At 41.4% G+C, this 27,897-nt stretch overlaps 1 protein-coding gene across 1 annotated transcript in view; it reads left to right on the forward strand.

The window, feature by feature from the left end:
• The window catches only part of FSTL4 (follistatin like 4), an 865,477-nt gene that overhangs the window by 776,163 nt on the left and 61,417 nt on the right, over positions 1 to 27,897 (forward strand). Inside the window, 1 exon segment of the mRNA XM_048861817.2 lies at positions 15,374 to 15,540. Coding sequence (XP_048717774.2) covers positions 15,374 to 15,540 — 167 coding nt within the window.

Below are 27,897 nucleotides of genomic sequence, written 5' to 3' on the forward strand. Positions count from 1 at the left end.
GTTCAGCCACTGTAACTTATAGGAGTTTTTAAAAAAAAGTTTAGTACTTTCAGGTGTTTTCGGTGCTTCTATAACTCAAAGACAACATAGTTCAAATATATACAGTGATTGCCCTTAAAAAGTTCCTTTAGTTTGAAAGACTGCCCATGCTAATTGAATTCCATTCCTATTTTAAAGATAGGGCATATCTGAAAGACTAGTAGAAGCATTAAAGGCAGTGGACATTTCAAGTGTATATATTTGAACTAAGCTATTCTAGAGTTACAGAAGCACAGAGACCGTTGAAACAACTAATTTTATTTTACACTACCAGCTTTTAACTGGAAAGGCAAGAAAGGGTTGGAAAACAGTTTAGGGGAGAGCTAATAAGCTACTTTTGCAGCTGACTTTCTGGGCATGTTCAGTTTACTGTCCTAGACTCAGAGACAGGGCTGATGTCATTGTAAGAACCATGAAAATAGACAATTCAAAGCAAAAATATTACAGTGAAAATTCTAAGGTTTAAAATTAGCAACTGTACAATAGTTAGGTTTTCATACTTCTTTTTAGTACACTTTCCTATTGTGCAGCATAGTATCTGAAATACATGGATTATACCAAAATCAGTGACTTACATTTAGACTCCCAGTATCAGGCGATAACACAGATACATTCACGTGTCTAATAGTATTTGCTCTGATTGCAGCCACAAGCTTAAAGTAATACGGCCTGTTGTTGGTTCTTGAAGGGACTTATTTGAGATTGTGCAGTTTACACAGCTGTAGATAATATCATATACAGATAACAGACTCCTACAACCTTATTCCGGTAGAACATGGTGAATTAAGAACTCAGAGGAAGCATTAACTTTAACCCTCTACATTACCAAAACAATATTCAAAGATTTACGAGTGCAACTGTCCTTGACATTAATTGGAGGAGAGCAACTAAACACACGTTCATCAATGTCAAAACATAGAAATAAATCTCCTGGCTTTGGGTTCAAAGAATAGCTTTAAAATTACTTTCTCCATGTTATTCTATGAGCAGGACAGAGCTGGAAATTACAGTATGTCTCTGCCTCCTTTTTTTTTTTTTTTTGACTAAAATGGGCAAAAATTGCGAGTCAAGTGTCTTAATGGCATGATGACTGTTAGGAGTAATTAGGAGAAGCCATTAGTCCATTAGCAATTTTACCTTTGACATTAATAAATTGACTAGAAAAATGTAAGGCCTTTATAGTCTATGCATGGCACTGTTGACACAACATGGGAATGTTTCACCAAAAATTAATCATATCAACATCACCCTTTGAATCTGTGGTAAATAGGAATTTAATATAAAAACAAATATATTTATGTAAACCATTCTCTAAAATAGTCTACTTACACCTATTTACATAACAAATCCCTCACTTATCACCCTTAGGAGATTAGATAAGTAAGCAGTGAACAACTTATATTTATTCATGTACTTTCAAGAATGAATGAATGATCTCTTCCTGCGTACACTTAATATTTTCCCTCTGATTAGTAACATGGATGGAAGGATAGGATTTTACAATAGAAAATATGTTATGCTGACTCCTTTAACAGAAAAGGGAACCTAGCTTTCAAAAAATGTATGTACAGAGTTTTTGCTTGATTAAACTTTAATATAATTGATATCAACAAATGTACATACTATGTGAATAACTGGAGAGTTATACAGTGTCAGTCCAAATTTAAATGGTAAAATATGGTTTTAAAGGAATTTGTATATGATTAAGAAAGCATATAAATATCTAAGTAGTCATTCAAACCCAGATCCTCAAAGAAAGATTTAGATGCCTAACTCCCATGGGAGTTAAGTGCCTCAATGTCCTTTTAAATGAATGGTCCCTTCTGGCCTGAAAATCTCTGACTCTAACATCCATTGAAGCTAATGGGAATATGTGTTGAGGGACCTCTCATCACCTTTGTTGTGATTCGTCTTCACTTTCCTCTTTCACTGCTCTTCTAGATGTACATGTTCACTAGCTGGAATATTGTTAATCTACCCAGTAAGCATAAAAATCAGGAACATGGAAATATAGGACTTGTCATATTGTCTCAGACTGTGGTCCAGCTTGTCCAGTATCCTGCCTCTGACAATGGGCAGCACCAGCTGTTTCAGAGGAAGGTGTAAAAACCCCACAGTAGGCAGATATGGGATAATCTGCCCCATGAAAGCTCATCTGAATCCCTCATAGGTAGAATTTGATTTAAACTCTTAAGCATGAGGATTTTATCCTTTCAAAACTCTTTGATTGTACTAACTTCTATAACTCTGATTATTTTTGTTGTCCATATAATTGACTTTAATACACATCACGATGGATGGGCAAGTGGGGTTCATATATTATGTCAGTTACTGAAGAACAGTTAAATGGGGTTTTAATGTTTAGTTTCTTTTTTTAAAATTCCCCCATTGTCATATTTTGTTTAATCTAAAATACATTATCATCTGGACTGTGAAGAATTGTCCAAACTTGATTGGCGTGAGAGAGGGAGTTGTCTTCTCTAAGAATAACAGTACATAGAATCACTTCGGTAAAATGATGATTATGTCCCCATTCATATTTTGAATTCCACATCAGGATACATTTTATATTTTCAGTACAAGATTAGAAAGCTATCTTAGAGAGTCATAGCTCGTGGACTTCATGAGTAATGACAGAAAAGGTTTAAGGTACTAAATTCTTTCATACCTCTAGAAATATGGTTATGCCTTTTTATGACTCTGAAAACAGCATTACTAATTTAATGGAGGATTTACAATAAAATACTCCTTGAGGTAGCATACCCAAGATACTGAGGATTTATAAATTACATTAATAATTTGAATTATTGCAGTTACAAAATAAAGCTGAGGTGTGTTTATTTTCACTTGGCTATAGAAATCATTTTATTATATATATTAATTCAGCTTACAAGCCTTATCTCAATACTGCATTGCTGCATTTTCTTTCCATAGAAATCAAACTCTGAAAATGTATTGTTGCAATAAAATAGACAGTGGTTGATCGCTACTAAGGGACGTGATTCTCCCTGGCTGCCACAGAAGGGTGGAAACAAGAACCCCTAATGCCAGATGGGGCAGCTAAACCAAAGAGGGGAATTTTGTTGGGGGAGGGTTGTAGTGTTCGAACTGCTGTCCCCCTCAAGGATTCCTCTAGGGGAAAACATAAGAGCCCCACTGGTAGAGGCTGCCTCAGAGATCCACTGATTTAGTGTAGATATCCTAGCCAAATATCCTCTCAGTTAGTGGCACCTACTTTTGAGTATATAGTGGCTTACTGAGGTCCCTTCCCCCTGCCTCCACTCAGAACAGGGATTATGGATGCTCAGTACTCTTTTGATTTTCCATAAGGCAGCTTTCTGGCAAATCCTGGTTTCAGCTCATCCTTTACCTGATATTGATGGAGGGGGGAAGAGAAAGCAAAACAGACCCCTGGTGATGTTCAGTAGCAAGGCTGGTTTTTCTATGTTTCCAGACTGTTATTCAGGAAATGTTTTGTTTGTTTTTGTTTGATGGATGATACTCCATTGACTCTGGACATGTCTACAGCTGAGGAGGTGATAAAACACTTCTAAATAAGATTGGTTTGTTGACCCTCAACAACCTGCAGAACCTGTGACAGCAAGGCCATGTTCCTTGTAATATATATTGTTAAAGTGTCTATTCCACAGCTTTATGAAGCCATGCTGTCAAGGTTCCTTCCCCACTCTGAACTCTAGGTACAGATGTGGGGACCTGCATGAAAACCCCATAAGCTTATTTTTACCAGCTTAGGTTAAAACTTCCCCAAGGTACAAACTATTTTACTTTTTGCCCTTGGACTTTATTGCTGCCACCACCAAGTGCCTAACAAATATATAACAGGGAAAGAGCCCACTTGGAAACATCTTTCCCCACAAAATCCTCTCCAAACACTACACCCCCTTTCCTGGGGAAGGCTTGATAAAAATCCTCACCAATTTGCATAGGTGAACACAGACCCAAACCCTTGGATCTTAAGAACAATGAAAAAGCAATCAGGTTCTTAAAAGAAGAATTTTAATTGAAGAAAAAGTAAAAGAATCACCTCTGTAAAATCAGGATGGTAAATACCTTACAGGGTAATCAGATTCAAAGCATAGAGAATCCCTCTAAGCAAAACCTTAAGTTACAAAAAGACACAAAAACAGGAATATACATTCCATTCAGCACAACTTATTTTCTCAGCCATTTAAACAAAACAGAATCTAATGTATATCTAGCTAGATTACTTACTAAGTTTTAAGACTCCATTCCTTTTCTGTTCCCGGCAAAAGCAACACACAGACAGAGAGAACCTTTGTTTCTCCCCCCTCCAGCTTTGAAAGTATCTTGTCTCCTCATTGGTCAGGTGCCAGCAAGGTTATCCTAACTTCTTAACACTTTACAGGTGAAAGGGTTTTTCCTCTGGCCAGGGGGGATTTTGAAGGTGTTTACCCTTCCCTTTATATTTATGACACATGCAAATAATTTTTAACAAAAAACAGATCATGTGTGAAAGTTTTTCTCAACACTGTTACATGGTCTGTCCACTGGGGCTGGGAACAAAATCAAATACATCTTCCTAATACCATAGATTTTATGTCAGTTATAGTTATTATCTCTAGAACACATCATGCATATACACACAGGAATTGGTTATCTTCTCCTCTTCCTCTACATTGTCTAATTAGATAACCACATCTTCCCTCAGCATCTCATCCAATGTCTCTCTAGCCAGTAGATTCATCCTTTTTCTGCCTGTCCTTTTCCTCTTCTTCAGCCTCATGTTTACAATTACCATCAGACAGCTCTTCCTAGTCAGACATCCCACTGCCATTCTAACGTCCATGAGCCAAATTCAGCCCAGATGTAACTAAGGGCCATTTTTTCCTTGGGTAAGCCTCTGTTGAAACAGAGACTAATTCCACTGAGGTCATGTGAAAATGAAAAATCATGATAAAAGGCTTACCATAATTTTCAGCATCTCCTGCCCTCCCCCAGTTAATGTTCTTGTTTTCTTGGGTTAGTATTCCCTTCTGACAATAGCTATTAAACTGAGCCTTGTTCAGACAGAGAAGACCAGATCCTGCTCCCACTGAAATCAATGGCAAAATGTTCATGGCATTCCGTGGTGCCGTATCAGGCCCTAAGGTAGTGAACAGACTTTATTAGTGAAGTATTCATCTTCTAAAACAAATTGCAGGTACTGGTGAAGTACATAGAGGCATAAATTTTTGTCCCATGTAGTACATGTTAAACTCCCCCAGGACAGGAGTAACAATGCCCTACACCTGTGGGCTGCACAACCCATTGTTCCATCTCCACCCCAAAACACATGGGTTTGTTCAAGCTCATTCTGAGGTTTTGGGTGAAGGTTTATATTTGATTCTTATCTCATGGAAAACAGTTCATCCATCCCTACGTTAAGGTGAGAATTAAGTTTTCATCCATCCGATCTTAATTAAGAACACTTATAGGATAAAAATTATTTTGTCCTGTAAGCAGAGCTTAAGCAATAAAGTGGACCGTTTCATTTTTCCAAGCACTGAAAAAGGTATCTGTGAACAAATGTAACAATGATGAAAGGTAGTAACAATTTATTTATAGGGTTTAAACTGAAAAGATCTAATTAAAGATACAAAGTATTTTTAAAAAATAGAATCAACTTCTGTATAGAGTGTCACATGAGAAAAGGAGGGCTGACAACCCACATTTACTATGTAAATTATGTCTAAACCATGCTAAACCAATGAGTTTTGCTCTGTAGATGCTCATTCCAGGTTGCTCCCTATAATGACCTCAATTATACATGTCTTCATTGTGAAATTCTGATTGCCTTTGGCGGGCTGCAGATGAGAGGAGAGGAAAGATTTCCATGATAAAACAGCACAAGAAGTAATACCTGCTCACATTAGCATGCATAGCTTGCTGTGTAAGTCAATACAACTCCTGTTTAACAATCTAAGAAATAAAGTAGGAAAGAGGAGAAGGCATAGGGAAAACATGTGAAAAGGTATCTTGATATTAATAACAATAAATAACTTAGCATAGTGCTGAGCTACAATGGGTCCTCCCAAGGCATATTTTATAGTAATTCGGGGATTTGTTTTGCCCTTCTCATCGTGTTGCCAGTACTAACAATTTTATCACAAGCCTCATGGTATTTCCATTACTGTAGAGAAAAGTTTGAAAATCTGATCCAACTGCCCCCTCTTCCCCCCCTCATCCCCCCAAAAAAGGCTCAAAAACCAGAAGGCAAATAAAACCTCTTTAATATGTATTGTTTATATAAAATCTCATGATATTTAAACCAGTCTTGTGATTTTGGCAGACCAGACTCATGGTTTTTCAATGCTTGGAGTTGGCAGTACTGTACAGTTGACTTCTAGAAGCCACTCCATACCATTTCTGAAAAATGAACCTACTCCAGCAAACAAGCAGTTTTTGGCAGCTTGGAACCAGATTTAAAAGTCTGGACCATATTCACAAACAACTGGGAAGGAAACAGGAACCTGAAAGCCACTGAGTCAGTATATTTTTTTAAAAAAGCACTCATGGAATTTTTAAAAAATGTTTGTTCTGATATATCAATCATTAAAGCAGTTGTGGATTTTTCTCTAGCAATACTAAACATCTAGAATATCACTGACCACTAACTAAAATATTTTAGAAATGGACCCACACTGTATACTTCGGCTTATTCTGGTAAAGAAAAAAAAATATCTTCCTTTTTAATGTATTGATCTGTTAAGGCACCCAGTGCATTTCCAAACCCACATCGATCCAAATCCAATCCAATTGCTCAGGTTTCATTAGTTAAATACTAAAGGTAAGTCTAAAGTAATGACGGCCTATCTCTGCTGCATTGTATTGCCCGCAATGGATCCTAGACTTGCATTACTCAGTGAAGCAAGTTTGGGTGTCAACTGGCAGGTCATCCTATCACAACATCCTATCTTGTATATAGGCTGAATTTTCAATCTGTTCTTCTTACAACTGTGCAATTGTTGCTGAGTTTTGTTGTTGTTGTTTTTTTAATGTCTGTGACTTAAGTAGACATAAACCCTTCTCCTCAACTATTAAATCCTTTTACCTCCTCCTTTTTGTGCCAATTCTCCTTATTTCTTACAGCCTTTTAGAGAGATTGTTATATCTCTGCAAAGAAGAGTGGTGAAACTCACTGGTTACGTGTTGAAAGTGCCCAGATTCCCTAGAATGCACAGGAGTTTCACTCAAAACCATGCAAATAGAAATCAGCATGTTTAACACAGCTCAGAATGATTATAGGCAACCATCCTACTTTTGCTCTGAATACAAGTTACCCAATTAAAAGAAAAGGCAAGTCAAAATTAATCTGCACTGATTTACTGGCACTGTATTAACCAAGGCCAGTGATTTAAGACAGGTTTCAGAGTAGCGGCCATGTTAGTCAGTATCCGCAAAAAGAACAGGAGGACTTATGGCACCTTAGAGACTAACAAATTTATTTGAGCATAAGCTTTTGTGAGCGACAGCTCACTTCATCGGATGCCTTTAAGAGATATCAGAAACCAATTTTAGAGGGCAAACAGACCCTTCATCTACTTTTTGTGGTATTACAATCAGGGCCGGATTAACTTTTTGTGGGCCCGGTGCCAAACATATTTGTGGGCCCCGCTGGGGAATGATTGTAAAGGGGGCTGAGAGCAAAAGCACAGTGGGGCGGGAGCTAGGGTTGGTCCCTGGAGCAAGGGAGGGGCCAGGGGTAAACTGCAAGCGCACCAGGGCTGGGGAGGGGGTAAACAGAATCCCCCCCCCCCCTTCCCGCCCCTGCCCACATACAGCGGGTACCTCCCTGGTTCTAGCCCATTATCTTCGTCTCTCTCTGCACTGAGCTGCCCCTCCTCCCACAGCAGCAGGACAGGTTCTCTTCCAGCCCTCTCGGGTGGGTGTTGGGAGTGGGAGGAGCGGAGGCTAATGTGGTTACTCCTATAACTGGACTTTTAGTTTCCAGTCAGCACTACTAACCGGACACTCAGGTCCCGTTTTCTGCTGGAGTTTCCAGTGTAAAATTGGATGCCTGGCAACAGGGCTGCCAGAAAAGCCAGGTGGAGGGTGTGGGGGGGTGGGAAGCAATCATTTTTAAAAGTGAGAGGGCTAAGCCTTGAGTGGATAGGAGGTAGTGGGCAGGGCCATGTCTGCTGTCCTGCCAAGGTAGGTTGGAAACTGTGGGGATCAGCTAACACAGTATCCCCAGCCCAGATGACATGACAACCAGTGGTAGATGTAGAGTTAGGAGGGCCCCCTGGCTCAGCTTCATTTTTGGGGCCCCTCCTTGGGACCCAGCCAAGAAAAAGAACATTCTCTCTTATCTCCCCGCCGACCCTGTTTTTCATTCTTTTTTTCTTCATCCTCCTCCTATAAGTAATAGCAAGTAAATGAAAATAAAGTGAGGTACCTTGATTGTTCTTGTAGTCTAACTTATTTTTCCACAGACCACTTGAAAATCACGGAGGGTCTCAACGGACCATAGAATATCAGGGTTGGAAGGGACCTCAGGAGGTCATCTAGTCCAACCCCCTGCTCAAAGTAGGACGAATCCGGAGTTTTTGCCCAGATCCCTAAATGGCCCCCTCAAGGATTGAACTCACAACCCTGGGTTTAGCAGGCCAATGCTCAAACCACTGAGCTATCCCTCCCCGCAAGTGTGACCACTTAATCATCTTTCCAAATATTGTAAAAAAACTATTGGGGTGCAGGGTCTGGCAGGAAGGGTGCAGGAAGGGGCTCAGGGTTGGGGCAGAAGGTTGAGGTGTGGAGCGCTTACCTGGGGCAGCTCCTGTTTGGTGTGATGGGTGCAGGTGGGAATGGGGGGGGTTCAGGAGCTCCCGTTTGGTGCTCAGGATGGGGGTGGGGATGGGGGAGTGCAGGAGTCAGGGCCATGGGGTGTGGGGGGGGCTGGTTATGTGTGGGGGTGCAGGAGTCAGAGCTGGGGAGGTGTGAGGGGGTGCATGGGTCAGAGCAGGGGGCTGGGGGTGTGTGAGGTGGGTGCAGGGGTCAGGGTGGGCAGAGGGCTGGGGGTGTGGGCTGGGGTTGTGGGGGTGCTCATGGCAGGGCACTGGAGGGGGTAAGCCCTGATTCCAGCCCCTTCCCAAAGGCCCTGTCCCTGCCTCTTCTCTGCCTCCTCCCTGGAGCTGCAAGCACTCTGAGGATCTGCTCTTCCCCCTCCCTCCTGCCGGCAAACAGCTGATCGGCGGCAGGGATAGGGGGAGGGAACATAGCACGCTGGGGGAAGAGGCCGGGGAGGAGCCTGGTTGCTGGCAGCATCAAGCTTCTGCCCCTACAGGCAGTGGTGAGCTGGAGCCAGTTCCCACTGGTTCGCTAGAACCGGTTGTTAAATTTAGAAGCCCTTTTAGAACCAGTTGTTCCACGAGGGACAACCGGTTCTAAAAGGGCTTCTAAATTTAACTGGCCAAAAGTCGCCGATTCCATGGGTGCTCCAGGGCTGGAGCAACCAAGGGGAAAATTTGGTGGGTGCAAAGCACCCACCGGCAGCTCCCCACCCCAACCCACCCCCGGCCCCAGCTCACCTCCACTCCACCTCCTCCCCTGAACGTGTCACCCCGCTCTGCTTCTCCGCCCTGCCCCAGGCTTCCCGCGAATCAGCTGTTCACACGGGAAGCCGGGGCAGGCTGAGAAGCAGAGCGGGGCAGTGCGTTCAGGGGCGGATGCGGAGCGGAGGTGAGCTGGGGCCGGGCGCAGGGTGGGGAGCTGATGGTGGGGAGCAAATTTTCCTCGTGGGTGCCCCAGCCCTGGAGCACCCACAGAGTCGGCACCTAAGATGCCACTTTTGATGTGAACAGTGAGGGGAGTGGCTGCTTCCCCACTAGCTACGCCCCCCCACCAGAGAAGCCAGAGGGACCTGCCAGATGCTTCCTGGGAGCTGCCCCAGGTAAGCACCTCTGGGACTCCCCACTTCACCTCCCGGCAGGTCCCTCTGGTTCAGGGGTGGGGTGGGACCCAATACGGTGGCCTGGGGAGGCATCAAGGAACGTGGAGGATTGGATGGGGCGGGAGTCCCGGGGGGCAGGGGTGGGCAACGACCCCCTTGTGGGGTGAGGAGGGAACCAGTTGTTAAAATTTTGGCAGCTCATCACTGCCTACAGGAGAGAGCGGGGGGCGGAGCAGAGCAGGCTGGGCCCCCTTTGGACCGTGAGCCCGGCACCATGGTAAATCCGGTACTGACATATGTTCCTATCTTTTTAAATCTTTCTTCTCCGCAGCAGTTGTGTGAAAGACCCACAAATAACATGGGAAACTCACTATTGCCCTGTTCCGACAAAGCTAAGTTAAGCACATGTTTAACTTTGGGCATATGCGTAGTCCTGTGGACATGAATACTCACTGGGACAACCCTCTTTCTTAAAGTTAATTGTCAGCTTCAGTGCTTTGCTGGATCAGGGCCTAAACAGAGGATACAGTAAAACTGAGTATACTCAAAATATTGTCAAATATACAAAATGAACAAACAAACGGCAATTTTTCTCTCGACTCCTTTTGTTGCTTGTAAGCACAATAGCTAAAAACAAATACATTAACACAGAAGTGTGGTTTTTAAGTTGATTATGTCCATTTAACATAGAGTTGCATCTGAATAAACCTGATTTTATAAGCATATCTTGGATAATGATAAAAATCTTTGGTAAAGCAATGATTAAAGGCATGATAAATAATTATAATTGTTTTAAAGTAAAAGTATTTAGAACTTAATGTGCTACTCACCGCGTGCTCTCAAACATACTCGGTGAGAAAACAAAAATTGATGGTGTTTTTGTTTTTCAATTGATCTGTACTTATTATGCATTGTAATCTCAAAGTGACCTCATGGCTATTATTTCACTAAAGTCTGGCAACTATTAAGTTTTCTCCTTTACTAGAAGTAGATCTGTTTTCCACTAGTGCACTTCTAACATGCAAAACTAAAGCCTGTTTGGCTACAATTTGCAAAGACATCTAATTTTTATTGCGGTAAATCACTCAAACAAAATCCTGCTGAAGAGGGTGTTGATAGGTTTTAGGAGTGTTTCATAGAATTTAATGCAGTGTGAGAACCAGTGCATGAGATTAAGGAAAAAATTTAACAAGAAATAAAACCCAATTCTCTAGTGAATGATCCTCTATTTCATTTATCTTTAAAGGAAGATGGTCCTGATTAGCCGGACTGCATGCTACATATTATATTAATTAACTGTTATCCTGTCAAGTACATTCAGAATGCATAAAAAGGAACTCTGTACTTTATTCAAAAACAGCTACACTACTAAAACATGTAACCAGCGTGCATACACAGGTCAGAAAGTAAGGAAATGATGATAGATCAGAGGTGGGCAAACTACGGCGCGTGGGACCCTCCTGCCTGGCCCCTGAGCTCCTGGACTGGGAGGCTAGCCCTCAGCCCCTCCCCTGCTGTTCCCTCTCCCCCACAGCCTCAGCTCACTGCACGGCCCACGCAATGCTCTGAATGGCCGCGCAGCTGCAGAGCTGAGGCCTGACCCGGTGCTCTGTGCTGTGCGGCGGCGTGGCTGGCTCCAGCTGGGTGGCACGGCCGCCTGTCCTGGTGCTCTGGGCAGCACGGCTGTAGTGCCGCCAACCACCGGTGCTCCAGGCAGCGCGGTGAGAGGGGCAGGGAGCAGAGGGGGTTGGATAGAGGGCAGGGGAGTTTGGGGTGGTGGTCAGGGGGCAGGGATGTGGACAGGGGGCAGGGCGGTCAGAGGGCAGGGAACAGAGGGGTTGAATGGGGGCAGGGGCTCCGGGGGGCAGTCAGAAAGGAGAGGGGGGGTTGGATGGGCAGCAGGGGGGCATGGGCTCCAGGGGACAGGGAGAAGGGGTGGTTGACTGGGGCAGGGGTCCCAGGAGGGCAGTCAGGAATGAGAAGAGGGATTGGATGGGGCAGCAGGGGGCAGTCGGGGCGGGGGGTCCGGGGGCAGTCAGGGGACAGGGAGCGGGGGGTGGATGGGACAGGAGTCCCGGGGGGGGGCTGAGGGGACGGGGGGGTTGGATAAGGCAGGAGTCCAGGGGGGCTGTCAGGGGCGAGAAGCAGGGGGGGTCGGATAGGGGGCGGCAGCTGGGCCATGCCTGGCTGTTTGGGGAGGCACATCCTCCCCTAACCAGCTTTCCATACAATTTCAGAAACCCGATGTGGCCCTCAGGCCAAAAAGTTTGCCCGCTCCTGTGATAGAATATGGTGTTATAATTAGTAACTGTGGCTACGTATTGCACAGTCCTAAGATGAATACACCAATTGGAGTTTTCCATGAACAAGGACAAAAGGATTTTAGAAGCATTGTAATCCAGTGGGTAGGGAACTTTTCTGAACTGGGACTCAGGAGGTCTATTCCCAGCTCTGCCACAGCTCTACTGTGTGACATTGGGCAAGTCACTTCACCTGCCTGTGCCTCTGTTTCCCCTCTTACTCTTTGTCTCTCCTGTCTATGTAGATTGTAAACTGCTTGAGGGCAGGAACATGGTTGTGATTTCCCCTACTGGCTGTGATTTCCCTTCTGATGAAAATCTTTATAAGGAATATCTTTTGCACTGCTTGTATTAAAGATACAATGTTCTCCTTTACCTTGACTTGTACCATATGCAATGTGCTAAATTAAAAGGAAAACAGCATCTATCGTTGCAACCTATGCATGAACATAAACAATATTTTCCACGTCTTTTAATTTCTTTTGACTTTTTCATTTGCATTGGCTCCTTTTGAGTAATTAACTTGGTGACTTTTCTGGTTTAGTGGGTTTCTCCCTCTGGTAGCATTGGGAAGACTAAAAGGATTTACTTCATATGCTCCCACTGTTTGTCAATCTATCAAATGATTGTGAACATTTGTGTGCAAAAGCCTTTCAGGTGGCTGGCATGTGGCATGAAACAATCATCAGCATCAAAGTAGACAGGCAGCTCAGAAAAGATGACCACTGCATCCTTCTTGTCCATATTCCCCCCAACTAAGTCAGAAGGTAATTACTGCCTAGTGTGTTGCAAATTGTGTCCACTGCTGGAGGTCTTAGGCTGATTCAGGACTGTAAAAAAATCAATATAACATTCCATGTGCAGTGTGCAAGAGATCAGATCTTCTTCCACTTCATATTCCTCGGGCTACTTTAGAAAGAGCACAAATTCTGGGCAAGAAAGAGTAGCTATAAAAATTATATTCGGCTGAATTATTATTGTTATTTGCATTATGGTAGTGCCTAGAGACCTCAACCAAGATCAGGGCCTCATTGTGCTAGGCTTTGTACTGATACATAGTAAGCAAACAATAAATAAGTACAGGTTTCAGAGTAGCAGCGTGTTAGTCTGTATTCGCAAAAAGAAAAGGAGTACTTGTGGCACCTTAGAGACTAACAAATTTATTTGAGCATAAGCTTTCTAAGTAAGAAAACCGATTACACGTTCCTGCCCCCAAGCAGTTTTCTAGAACATTAATCAGTATGGGACAAATGAGTGTTCAGATTATATGAAATTCATCCCTCTTCAGAGGGCCAGAAGAGGGCATATGTATCACTTAAGTTTAATTTAATTCTATTAGATGACTTGTGCTGGCCCTCTGCACAGGGGTCCATTTCGCTAATTGGAATGGGGAAAGGGAAAGAGGGATAGATGTTTATGTTGCCAATTAAAATTAAGGGTTGAGGGGAAATAAATTGGCCCACGCCAGCATTTCATATTCCAACTTGGGCATTGGTCAGAGTAAGTTTTTCCTAAAATGTGTGGCCGAGGCAGTCTCAATTCCTTTGATCTTTATCTCACACCAGCTAGTTAATTTCTGTGGCTATGAATAAAGGAAAAAGACATTCAGCCAGCAGAGGGTACGCAATCAAATGTTCCAGTGATTCTGTCCCTAATCAGAGTTTCTGACAAAAGCTAATCAGCCCTAACATACACAAAGGATGAAGTGGGTGTTTTCCTGCTATTGTCTTCCTTGCAAATTCCAGATTGTCTGGAAGCACAGTCACTGTGGCTGTAATATTGTTACTGGTTTTTCACGGCCACTCAGCTGCCCAGTGACAGGCCCATGTCATATGTCTGGTGTACCCATTTAAACAGTCTCACTTAAAGCATCCCCATCGCTATCAAAATGAAGAAAAGTACTTAATGTTTCCATATTCCTGAAATTGTCTCCAGAGAAGTGACAGGTTTAAGGGGGAAGTGCTATTATCTGAATCAAATTCCAGGTCTGATAACTCTCGTTACTTAATCGTGATGAGACTCCTGCTGTTTCTTCACAAGTTTTTATTTCCATAATGTCAGTGTTTGTGCTTAAAATAAAAATCTTGTTTTGCCGTTTCCCTCATGGCCGCTGCCTTTCAGTTAGCATTATACAGCAACTATTAAGCAATAGAAATCCACAGGCACAGAAGATGTCTGGATTCCGTAGATGTAGGGGCTCTCTAAATCAATGCACTGCTGTCTTGTTCATTCTGCAGCCAGAGACTGAAGCAATATAGCACCAAAAGTGGTGTTGAACTTTCCACATTTATCTTAATGGGTTATTAACTTGAAAGCCCAGTTTTGAGCATTTCAATGCGACATAGCTTCACGGATTTTTCTTGTTGGAGACTTGTGAAGAGGGACAAGGGGGTGAAAAAAAACCATCATAGGAAAGATAAAATTGTGAAGGTTACAGTTTTGATGACATTGCAGCTTGATTGCCCTGCTGCTTGCTATCTGCATTGGCAGTAATTCTGACATCAAAGGTCTTACCTATACATACAGCCGTACATCTTTATAACCATTGGCCAGGAAAACAGTATGACCTTCTTTGGTTTTAAAGAAATATTAAAGGTGCCTAGAGCCTGAACTAGACATGTATTTTAGATGTAGGTGCAAATCAATTAAAATTTTAAATTTAAAATATAGGAAAGATGTTGCAATTTCTTAATAGAGGAAAAAAGTGGTACCTCACATGCCACGTAATATTTGGCAAATGTTGATTTTTTTTAATCACTGGTAGCTTCCATATTTTACTTTAAAAATTCAAAACAAATAGATTTACTCAAAAATGCAGTTACAATATTTTGTTGATTCAGTATATGTAATTTTAATTCTGCTTCTTCATGGAGGAAATGAGCACATCTGAGATCAGTGCTCTTCTTTAATTCGCAAGGAAGCTGTCTGACATCCAAAGACCATGAGCTGGTTATAACAGAAGATTTCATTGCAATGTATCCTGTTTTGCTTTGTTGCTTAGGCTGGTCCTTTTTACTGTGTATATCTTTGTCAAAGCTTGAAATCTTCCCAAAGAATCAGTGGGAAAATAATGGCTTCGTTTTGGTATTGATAATTTCTCCCTTTTTCCCCTCCCTTTTTCCAGAGGTGGTTCAACTCACTCTTCCGGAGGAACAGAAGGTTAGCATTACCACAGTAACAGTCGGACTGAGCGCTGTATTGACCTGTGCCATCCATGGAACCCTTAGGCCCCCAATTATTTGGAAACGCAATGGAGTCATACTGAACTTCTTAGATTTGGAAGATATCAACGTAAGTTTTGAATTTTGATTTTAATTTGCTTTCTAGTGGATTGCGTATGACTGTTCATTTAAAAGATGATACCTTTAAGTGATCTGTTTTATTACAATGGAATATTGGAAGATGGATATTTTGTTCAGTATGGACTACGACTAGGGAGGAAAAGGAAACTGAGTCAGACAAAATAAACAGCTGGAGCATGGATAACGTAGTGCAACGTAGTACATGTAACGTAGTACACCTACCACCAACATTTCATCCCTCATGGTTCATGACAGTCCAATGAGACCGAGGGCCAATGGGTGCCAATCCTAAAAATCATGGGCAGACTGGCTACATAAGCCATGAATCTCTCAGCCATCTTATTCCCAGTGAGAAGGAACATATTTATCCATCATGAGAAACCACAAGTCTGTAGTTGACTGAAATCTCTCCTATACATCCAGTCAAATAATATACATTTTAACCCCCTTTTCTCCTACTCTCCACTTATATTTTGGGATGATCAGGGCTAAACTTTTCATGAGCTGCTGGTTGGTTGTTGGGAAGTTTGAAGTTTCAGCTCATTCTATAGGGCATGGCAATGCCCATCCAGGAAGTGTATCTATTAACTCATCCTACTACCCTATGTTGATGCCTAATTATGAATATGTGGGCTAGCTGCTTTCTTTCTTTGTGCTTTTTTACATTAACTTGGTCTCTTAGCATTAAAATATGCAGTACATCAGATTTTAATTACAGAACAATATTAGTTGATTTATATTTTTGTTCAGCTCTTGTTAATCCTAATATTTATTAATTTAGGTTAAGAGCTGGTATATACAGTATTATATCCCACTAAATTGTTGTGGAATCTGGATTGCTGAAATGTAGAGAAGCCATTGTTTTATTGTCTGCATTAAAAAGTGAAAACTACAAAGTGCAAGATATAAGTGAACGCTGCACCTTTGTATTGCATTTTTCTTTGCCACTGTATGAAAATGTTGTTCATGTGTGTGTGTGTGTGTGCATCCTAGATGCGGGGAACCTGTATGCCTAAAGACTATTTTATTGCAAGCACAAACTGGCTATGTTCACCTTTCTAAACATTCTGTTCTTTCCATCAAAGCAAGTGCTACCCTTTTCAAGTGTAATTCGTGTTGCCATCTGGAACATGACACTGAAATGCAACTTGAAACCAGCAACATATTGCTATAATATTAACATAGGAATGTAGAGGAACTTTAATGAAGACAGGCAGGGTAGCAAAGCTAGCCAGAAGCCAGTATACCTGACCTGATTTCTTATAAATATCCTTCAATGGTATGATGTGAATAACCACTTTTGGGTCATTATTGCATGGAATCTTGCCAAGATTCTAAGTGCAGAATTGTGGCTTTCAAAATTATAGCAGGAAAATGACATAACAAAATGCATTGTGTGGTTTTGTTAATAAATAACTGTGTGTTTACTATTTGGTACAAATAATCTTCTGGAATTAGACTCTTTCTAATCACAGACTAGGCTCGTTATTTGTAGTTGGTGAAGGTGGCATATCTCACCAAAATGTTTAGTTTAGCTAATCATAAGTCAGTCAGCGTCATGTTAATCAGGAGTCCAGGAACAGAATTTTTTGGCTATAATTTTCACTAGATGTGGTCTGAGAAAACTGTTTTAGTGCCCAGCTCTGGATTAGGTTTAAGACAGGATTTGGTGGTCAAGCTCAAGGTTAAACTAGGGCTAGGGTTCAGGTTTAACTGCTTTGAATCTTCACACTCAAGAGTAGGTTCTAACAAGATTTCAACCAAAAATTGGGGAAATCCATGAGATCAGGTGTTCTTAGGAGATACTGTCCACATCCACACTGGAGGCCCCCTTTGTGACCTGGAACCAAAACCAAAGTCCAGGAATTTAAATTCCCACACAGCCTTAAATTAGAAGGTGCTTGGTTTGAGGTTTCAGATAAAATCTAACTTTTGTTATATTAATTAGAATTTTTAAGAGAAAACTTTCAAAACCAAGAACACTTTAATTCCTTTTTAAATCACATAAATTTAGCATTAGGACACGTGGACTCCTGGTTTACATGATTTACAACTGTGCCTGGTATTGGTGAGTTGATTATAAACAAGACTTGTCTTTGAATGTTAAGAGGAAATATGTCCTAACGCATAAATGGGATAATTTATGCACAATCTCATCACTCCTTTGACTAGTATTCACTTTGGACCTGAAATGATCTCAGTCAATCCTTCACATTTTAAACCTGTCTCTGCTCTCAGTTATTCGTGCTGGCTAGGCCTCTTGCTAAGGGGACATCACTGGAAAGTTTATCAAAATGGCACTTGCAAAGACTTACATGGAGGAGAAGCAATATCTGTTTTTCCATTTTAATGTTTCACATTACAGTTTGCTATCTTTTTCATCTTGTCATCTAACACGTTACTACAGTAAACAGCTTTTACAGCTATTAAACACCTTGACATCTTTTCCTTTAACTAATCTCCAAAGACTTTTACTACTACTGACACTCCACTGGCATCTGTATTATTCCTTCTTGTTATTAGTGATGTCACACAGTAGGTTTTGGAATTATGATCTTGCACCTCCAGCCCTTTATCAGAATAATCTAAAGGACTCTGTGGGTTCACATACATCATCTAGTAAGTGGGGAGAGGCTGTGTGTTTCAAGTAGTGCCCAGGAGGAGGAGATTTGAGGGATGAATACAGTGGTTGCCACTAGAAAGTCATCATTTACCACTAGATACCTTTCAGTAACTATGGTCTAAGTGTAGGGAATATCTGCGGAAACTGACTGCATGTCTCACGCCCTCCCTAAACATCATTAAATCAGCATCCTCTGAGTGGGGGAATCTTATGTCCATACAATTGTCTTTCTCAACCCACTCTTCAGGTATGGAACTGGGATGTGAATATGTGAAGCAGCAGTGAGTCAGTGCTGCTCAGTTCTGAAAATGAGGCACGAGTCTCTGCAGGTAATTCCAGCAACGCTTCCTTTGCCCATGAGTGCCATGGACCAAAAACATGGTATACTGGCATTGACACCACTTCCCAAGGTCATTCTGTTTTGTCACAATCTTACAACATTGCATCCCATGCAACATGAAGTTGCATTTGAGATGATGATGTTGCATCTTGGTATGTATGCATAGGCATTTCTTGGGTGATTGAGCACATGGGATTGGAAAGGCTAGCAATTTTTGCCATTCAGGTTTGCAATGTGGGTGTCAACTCTTTCAGAGATTTGTGTACCATTGCTCCAGTTGGATGTGGGCTACATTAGATAATTTAAAGGTTGACTGTGATGCTTTGCAGTGTCTCTTGTGAGTACTGAAATTCACATTATTCAGTGTTCTATTTAAAGGCATTGGGGCAAGAAAGGAAAGACAGTATGCTTCTTAATATACTTGAAGTCAGTTAATTTAATTACTTCAGTTTTTTCTTTTAGTATGCCTCAAGCAGAAACTCAATTGCATTTCTGCTTTTCACAATAAGGTTAGAAATTTGGCTAATTGGAAGTGCAGCAAGAGATTAATTGTACCTTTTTAACTTCAGGGAAATCCTCCCTGCTTCTGGCACAGTTGCAATCACACACAAACCTACTGGATCTTCATGCACTCAGAAAAACCCACATATTATACTTCAATTAGACTCTCCCTCCTCTAAACGCTAATGGTTATTCAGGGAACCAGATCAAAATATAAACCCGACCATGAGTGGTAATCAGAATCCTTCCTGCAAGCTGTAGTACGGAACTAGGAATACTCTATGACTAAGTGATTTAGCTGTATTTTACTGCTCTGTTCAGTCTCTTGATAACTGTACTGTGAGAAGACAGAAATATGATCTAACTTAAAATAGGAATTGACAAAGATGGACAACAAAAGAGTGGATTAATCCTGAATTTACACAGACACTAAAACTAGAAGATTAAAAAAACCTTGCATAATGACAGGTTTCAGAGTAACAGCCGTGTTAGTCTGTATTCGCAAAAAGAAAAGGAGTACTTGTGTGGCACCTTAGAGACTAACCAATTTATTTGAGCATAAGCTTTCATGAGCTACATCCGATGAAGTGAGCTGTAGCTCATGAAAGCTTATGCTCAGATAACTTGGTTAGTCTCTAAGGTGCCACAAGTACTCCTTTTCTTTTTTTAAAAAAACCTTGTTATTTATATGCCTTTTTTATTTATAATATTTTTAAGACATTTTGATTGGCAACAAAATATTAATCACTTTTCACTGCTTATTTAAGGAGAAGTTTTCATGAGTAACACAATAACAATTTATCTTGTCTGATCTATTAAGAGCTCTGTTAATGAATTCAGTCACATAGCTATTACAAAATGCCATCCTAATGATATATGTAATTAAATGTTTTTTCCCCTTGAAAACATTTAGGATTGCCTTACACACCAAAATAATATTTAATCATAAGGAGAACCTTTGTGACTATGAAGTAGAAGCTACATCCATTTTCTTACAATGAAAATTTATTTTTTATATTTGTCCCTTAGTTAAAATGTAGATGCTTTAGATAGTGACAACAGGTTATCTAATTATAAAGAGTTAATTGATTAAATTGTTTTCTTTCTAAAGTGTATCATTTTGCTCTCCAAGAACAATTAGAACATTTGCTAATATATTAAATTAGGAAACCACTCCTAAGTCCAAAATATAATAAATCAAATTATAGATCCCACTGTATTTATAATATCTGCAGAGCTGTTTCATATTGGTCTGTGTAAAAAACTGGCACATAGAATGGTTTTAAACTCATATGTTTCAGCAGAGATGTTGGAATTTATCTAAATTCATAAAATAACTGAGTGCCTCCTCCAGAAATATGGAAAGAACAGATACGCAAACAATTTGGCTTACAATTTAACTATAACAAATGGACTGCAGAATCCAAGAAAGCAAGAACTTCTTGGCTTACCAAGTATCACATGGATAGCTAATACATAAATTCATCTCTGCCTTCCATTACACATTTCACATTAATCTGTACAGTTTTCATTTAAATCCCCATTAGTCCAAAAATATGTTTTTTTTTATTACACATCATTAAGATATAGGTTTGATGCTGATGCTGGATAGGATGAAAGTTACGTGCTGTCTAAAGTTTTGATTAGTGACAAACGCAAACCCCAAAAGCCAAGTGCTTCCTTGCTGAAGACACACCAGGCAATTAAATGCATGGAAGCAGGAGTACTTAGTAGCTAGTTTATGGCTCATCTTTCCACTTGTTTGATGAAAAATCAATAATTTCCCTTATAAAATGTGCTCCCAGAAGTTAACAAAATGCAGTATATAGTTTGTTTACTTCTGTAGCTTGTGTGTATCAATTAGTTTATCTTGTGACAAGCACAGTAGGGCTAAATTCTCCATTGTGTCCTGTGACAAAGCTCTGTCCTTGCCTCCGTGGATCCTGCATTTCCTGGCGGATTTCACTAGCCTCAGAGGCTCACTGTGACCCTGCACATAACCCTCCTCTCTCTAGAGACATGGGTCACAGTCTACTGAGCCATTTTCATCATAAGCCAGAGGGAGGTGAGGAGAAGTTATCCTTCCTTGCACAGTTTCTGTTGTCTCCAAGTCTCAGTGATTAATCAGGGGGCAAAGGTGTGTCGGGGTGGGTGGGAGCCCGGGCCCACCCTCAACTCCGGGCTCCAGCCCAGGGACCCTAATAGTATCAGCTATGGTAGCTGACCTTTTAGAAACATAATATGTACAATTCCCTGGGCTACTTCCCCCACAGCAACCCTCACTTCCTCAAGCTCCACTTCACCCTTACCTCAGGGCCTCCTTCCTTGTGCCTGATATGGTGTGTACTACTCAGCTTCTCCAACAGCACAACTTCCTCCCTCAGCTCCTGACATGCACACCACCTGACTAACTGGGAGGCTTTTAACTAGTTTCAGCCAGCCCTTGATTGGCTTCAGGTGTCCCAATCAACCTAGCCTTCTCCCTGCCTTCTGGAAAGTTCTTAATTGGTCCCAGGTGTCTTAACTGACCTGGAGCAGCTGCCATTTCACTTATCCTGGTACCAGGGATTTGTTTAGCCTGGAGCTAATATATCTATCTCCCACTACTTTTCCATAGCCATCTGGCCTTGCCCCGTCACAGTCCCCAGTTTTTCCCTTTTATAGAGCTGTCCACTAGCAGTTCTACACATTCACTCTAGCATTATGCTTTTTTATTTTTATTAATTGGAATTTTTCTTAAAAGAAGAAAAAACCTTAATTCAACACTTCACTCTTTTTTTATTTTCTTACCCTGAACATTTGTGAGATTATACGGCTATTATATAAATTGATGGCACTCTCTCATCTGGAGTACTATGTGCGGTACTGGTCACCTCATCTCAGAACAGAGGTTACCGAATATGAGCCGGTTTAGACCAGGGTGAGGAATATAATGGAAAATAACTCTCATGTGAAGAGAGGTTAAAAGATTGGGATTGTTTACCTTAGAAAAGAGACAAATAAGAGATATCAAATAAGTGCACTTTCTAAGTTGTCTTCAGCAGTAGCCCCATATAGAGAGCACTGCAGTAGTTTAAACTTCCTCAAGAAGGTTATCAGTCTGGGAATTTTTGGATTCCTGCTCACTACTGGCGTGCCAGTTACCACTGTACCACTGTTATGAAGTCTGGATGAGAGAGGAAAGTTTTCAATCTCTTGGCCAGGCAAAGTGAAAAAAATACTTCCAGTCACCGCTGCTAACTGGAGATCCAGTAGCTATTGAGGATCCAAGAGACCCCCAAAACTGAGAAGCCCCTTCACAAAAGAAAGGCACTACTCTCAAAAGAGGGAACAATTCTGTATGTTTTCCCTTTACCACCAACATCACCTCCATTTTGTCTGAGTTGAGCTGCAGCCAGCTCACTGGTTAGTCATTTACAAAATAGCTCTTCAAAGATCCAATGTGTGGACCTTCAGACCAGCCTCTAACCACCCTCCTTGTAAAACAGATATTAGAACAGCTACAGTTTTCAGAGTAACAGCCGTGTTAGTCTGTATTCGCAAAAAGAAAAGAAGTACTTGTGGCACCTTAGAGACTAATCAATTTATTTGAGCATACGCTTTCGTGAGCTACAGCTCCGTGAGTTGTAGCTCACGAAAGCTTATGCTCAAATAAATTGATTAGTCTCTAAGGTGCCACAAGTACTCCTTTTCTAATAGCTACAGTGTTACTTGGTCAAACAGTTCATGTTGAGAAAACCCAGAAGCCTCAAAGACTTTTAGATACAATATTATTTTTATGTACCATGTATTAAATAACTGAACTTTTCTCCAAACTTTCTTCAGCTCTCATACCTTTCACTACAATTTTGAGAACAGAGGAATATATTATTTTCACCTACAATAAGGCACCTAAACCCGCAATTTGGCACATAAATAAGTGGCCTGATTTTTACATGGCCCCACAGCTGCAGTGGGAGTCAGTGGGCTCAGCACCTCTGAAAATCAGGCCATTTTTTAGGTGCTTAAATATATGTCCAGTTTTAGTCACCCAGTTTTAAAAATGATGGTCAGTGTTTGCACGTAATGATTCCATCATGAGACGGTACGGTACTTTGCCTCAGAAACTCAAGACACTTCCGATTACATGCTGCCATGTGATATGACTACCGCAGGCTATCGTGCTCATCAGCTGTGAATATGGTTTAATAATAATCCCATGTAAAGAAACATCTGTTTTGAGCAAAGCACAGCACTGAACGGATTGAAAAATAGTCAGTCACACTGCCAGCAAAACCAGCCAAAAGAAATCACATTTCTACTGCTTCACAACAAAGTAAAAAGTTCTTACCCTCTAGATGAAAACAAAAAAGGCAAGCTTTTGCCGATTGAAAACCATCCTTTAGCTACTGTCACGCTGTCTGGAGTGATTCATGACCGTGAGTGCCAACCTCAGGGCAAACTGTCAAGAATCAGGGCAGAGACCTCAACCTGGTTGTATGTTCTATAATTAGATTTTACCAACCTAGTAACAAATGTGAACTCCTGAAGCACTATAGCAGTCTTACCGTGGAGTCACAGACACTCTCATTGGGCATTCCAGTCTATCTTGTCACCCAGGCAAGCTCAACTTAGTGACACTTGGCTGTTATACACCAAAGCTCTCAAAATACTCAGGCTGCTCCCAGTCCTAAGAGACCAGTCACGTACCCCAATTTGTACTTTATTTCTCTCACCAAAGACAGTGCTTGTAGCCAGTCCTGTAATAGGCTAACTAAAGAGTTATTAACTGGGAAAGAGTTATTACAAAATTAAAGCAGTAAGCATAAATACATAAATGAGTTTCAGTCTATGGTTTTAATAGGTGACAGACTTGTAGTCCTCTGTCAGCTCTGAATGTCTTTAAGGGCTAAATAGGGTGACCAGACAGCAAGTGAAAAATCGGGACGGGGGTAATAGGCTCTTATATAAGACAAAGCCCCAAATATCAGGACTGTCCCTATAAAATTGGGACATCTGGTCACACTAGGACTAACCATGTTGATCCTGGGGGTCTGTGCTTCTGTTTTGTAGCTCCAGCCCTTTGAGAGACCAAACAGCAAAAGACAGATGGAAATGTTTTTTGTCAGCTATTTTTATTTCCTTCTTCCAGAATTCAAGCTGATGAGACAAGCCCTTTTGCATGTATCCTCTCCATCTGTGTATTGTGATGTCCCACAAAGGCTCATTTAGTTTTGATAGGCTTCTTGATGGTTAGAAGAAGATCCCTCCTGACTCGGTTCACGGTTTCAGAGCAAACATTTTTACAGTCAAAAAGCAAAAACTTAAATATTACTTTATAGCATGTGATAAAGTTAGCATAAGTGAGATTAATACATGCATTAATTTACAAGGATTTCATAGGTTTCAGAGTAACAGCCGTGTTAGTCTGTATTCGCAAAAAGAAAAGGAGTACTTGTGGCACCTTAGAGACTAACCAATTTATTTGAGCATGAGCTTTCGTGAGCTACAGCTCACTTCATCGGATGCATACTGTGGAAACTGCATAAAGTCTAAACACATTGTTATAAGTATAATAGCCATCTTAACTGTACTAACACATACATCAGGGTGGGGAACCTTTTTTCTATCACAGCCCATTGACTCACAGAAAAAAATCTATCGCGGGCCACACACAAGTAAAAAGCAACTTAATTTGGGGGTGGGGGGATTTGAGAGAGAGAAAAATATAAAACGTTGAACTCATCCATCTGGGGGGGGGTCTTGGGGCTTCCCCCCATGGCAGGGCAAATGGCACTCGCAGCTCCAGTCCCATGGCAGGGGAGGGCATGGAGGCTTAGGGTTTCTCGCCCGCAGCAGGGCGAGCCAGCTCTCATGGCTCCAGCCCTGCAAGGGGGCCCCGAGACTTGCCGCGGGCTGGATGAAATTAAGCAATGGGCCAGGTCCGGCCCACGGGCCACAAGTTCCCCACCCTGACATACGTGAAACAGACTGGTTTCCAGCAATGAATTTGTTAGTGCTTGGCAAGAGCTGGCACCTGGTCTCCCAGCATTCCAGCTACAGAAAACTCTTTCCTCTGCCAGAACAGCAAACTACTGAGTTGGACAAATTCCCAATTTTACCTGGGTTCAGATTTTCTTCATTTTCATCTTCTAAATAGTGCAGAAGCCAATCATATTTTTTGATGAATTGGTCACTATTTTTTGGTGAACTGGCTAAAGGAAAGTTAAAAAAAATTAATTGCACCATCTCATACATCTGTGGACTTCTCACCAAGAGCACAATCCAGCTGCAGTTAATGGAGTTATTTCCATGGACTTTACTGGAACTTTGATTGGATTCCAAAGACTCAGTAGGATTTTTGTCTGAATTAAGACTGCAGGTTGAGTCCTGAGAGGGCAGATCCTGAAAACTATCTGGAGTTACAGTTTGTACCTTTTGCAGATGAAATGTTCAATATTTAAGGAACTTGTATTGACTTTGTAGGTTCTAGTTTTGTATGTGTCCAAAAAAACCCATATTTAGGGACTATCCTTGCATCAGTCCCCACAGGAGTTTTGTGCATCACTACAGTTGTGTACCCACTACTCAGTCTGAATCCTAAGCAATACTTCACACAACATAGCTACTCTCTGCTGCACTGTACCCAAGTTGGTGTACTGGCACATATTAGGCTAAAAGGGGCCAGAGTGAGAGCAGTAATTGCAGATCTGCAGTAGGCAGGGGCAGGCCTCCTTATGGCATGTCATAAATATAAAGGGAAGGGTAAACCCCTTTGAAATCCCTCCTGGCCAGGGGAAAGCTCCTCTCACCTGTAAAGGGTTAAGAAGCTAAAGGTAACCTCGCTGGCACCTGACCAAAATGACCAATGAGGAGACAAGATACTTTCAAAAGCTGGGAGGAGGGAGAGAAACAAAAGGTCTGTGTCTGTCTATATGCTGTTTCTGCCGAGGATAGACCAGGAATGGAGTTTTAGAACTTGTAGTAAGTAATCTAGCTAGGTACGTGTTAGATTATGATTTCTTTAAATGGCTGAGAAAAGAATTGTGCTGAATAGAATAACTATTTCTGTCTGTGTATCTTTTTTGTAACTTAAGGTTTTGCCTAGAAGGATTCTCTATGTTTTGAATCTAATTACCCTGTAAGGTATCTACCATCCTGATTTTACAGAGGTGATTTCTTTACTTCTATTTACTTCTATTTCTAGTAAAAGTCTTCTTGTAAGAAAACTGAATGCTTTTTCATTGTTCTCAGATCCAAGGGTTTGGGTCTGTGGTCACCTATGCAAATTGGTGAGGCTTTTTATCCAACATTTCCCAGGAAAGGGGGGGTGCAAGTGTTGGGAGGATTGTTCATTGTTCTTAAGATCCAAGGGTCTGGGTCTGTAGTCACCTAGGCTAATTGGTGAGGCTTTTTACCAAACCTTGTCCAGGAAGTGGGGTGCAAGGTTTTGGGAAGTATTTTGGGGGGAAAGACGTTTCCAAACAGCTCTTCCCCAGTAACCAGTATTTGTTTGGTGGTGGTAGCGGCCAATCCAAGGACAACGGGTGGAATATTTTGTACCTTGGGGAAGTTTTGACCTAAGCTGGTAAAGATAAGCTTAGGAGGTTTTTCATGCAGGTCCCCACATATGTACCCTAACGTTCAGAGTGGGGAAGGAACCTTGACATGGCAAAACCTGGATTCCTTGTAGCAAGTGCACAGGAACTGCTCCCCATGTAACTAGTTGCTCACACTCTGTTGCTGGAGTAATTAAAGATATGCACTTGAGTCAGCTGCTGATGACAAGGATGGAAAATCATATTTCAGATATGTGTTCTCCTCCCACATCCACGCATATCCCTCTATTTTGCAAGATCCATTCCCCATACACATCCACCTTATTTTGGCTAATTCCGGATCCAATCCACAGACCCCTTAGGATGTATATAATAAATCTGCTCTTAAAAATCCATCTTAAATGTGTGATTTTGAAATCCATTCTAGAGTTAACAGCCCATGTGATAATTAAGTTAAACTTCTCATAGGAGCAGGCTGTATGAAGGAGGAATAGTCCTGTTTGTTCTTAAAGTAGTTTCCATTGTTAACTAATATAAAGGTCACACGGGAGTAACCCTTCTGAACACCCTCGCTGATGGAACAGAGGCTATTAAAACGATCAAGCTCTCATGCCATCTTAGATTATACAGTAATCAAGTGATGTGAGGAAATTGTGGCATGTTGTACAGTTTGAGAGAAGCTTCTTTCTTTAAAGTCAAAGATTAAGAAATTGCAATTGGTCATACAATACCTAGCAAGCGAATTAGGTCCTTCTAGGCCCTGGATGGTGAAGGTTAAATGCAAAATTGATATTTATGATGTTTTCAGAATACATAATCTCTTGTACTAGCATCATAATGAGGTTCACAGATCTTGTATCTATTTGGTGCCTTCAATGGAATATTTCTTTTCTGGTTCAGAGGCTAAAATTAAATAGGTTGTCAGTGCAACCACAAAAATATCAACATGAGAAACAGCTGGCTGTTTGTTTTGTCCTTTGAAGCGCACAGTCTTAGAACGTAAGACCGTTTTGTTCTCTGTAAAACATCAACATGTATGATGAAAATTTAGATCAACAAGGGGTTTTGAACCATCCTCTGTCTTTACCATGAACAGTACAATCTGGGGCCTTGTTATTTATTTAGAATGTCTCTGGGAGTGTCTCTGCTGCTTTGAAAGAGTACAGGTCAGGCTCCCCTCTTCAGTGCCTCCTGCTAGTCATTGTTGAGTAGAAACAGGCACATGCCTCAACACCCCTTTCTCCTTTTGCGTTTCCGTTGTCCCTGGCTAAGGAGTGCCTCACCCTTTGCAGTGCTGCAAGGCAGGGGAGAACTTGCCTTCCAGTCTCATCCCCACTTCATGCG

Source organism: Caretta caretta, chromosome 8 (assembly GCF_965140235.1).
Source record: "Caretta caretta isolate rCarCar2 chromosome 8, rCarCar1.hap1, whole genome shotgun sequence".
NCBI classification, from domain to species: domain Eukaryota; kingdom Metazoa; phylum Chordata; order Testudines; family Cheloniidae; genus Caretta; species Caretta caretta.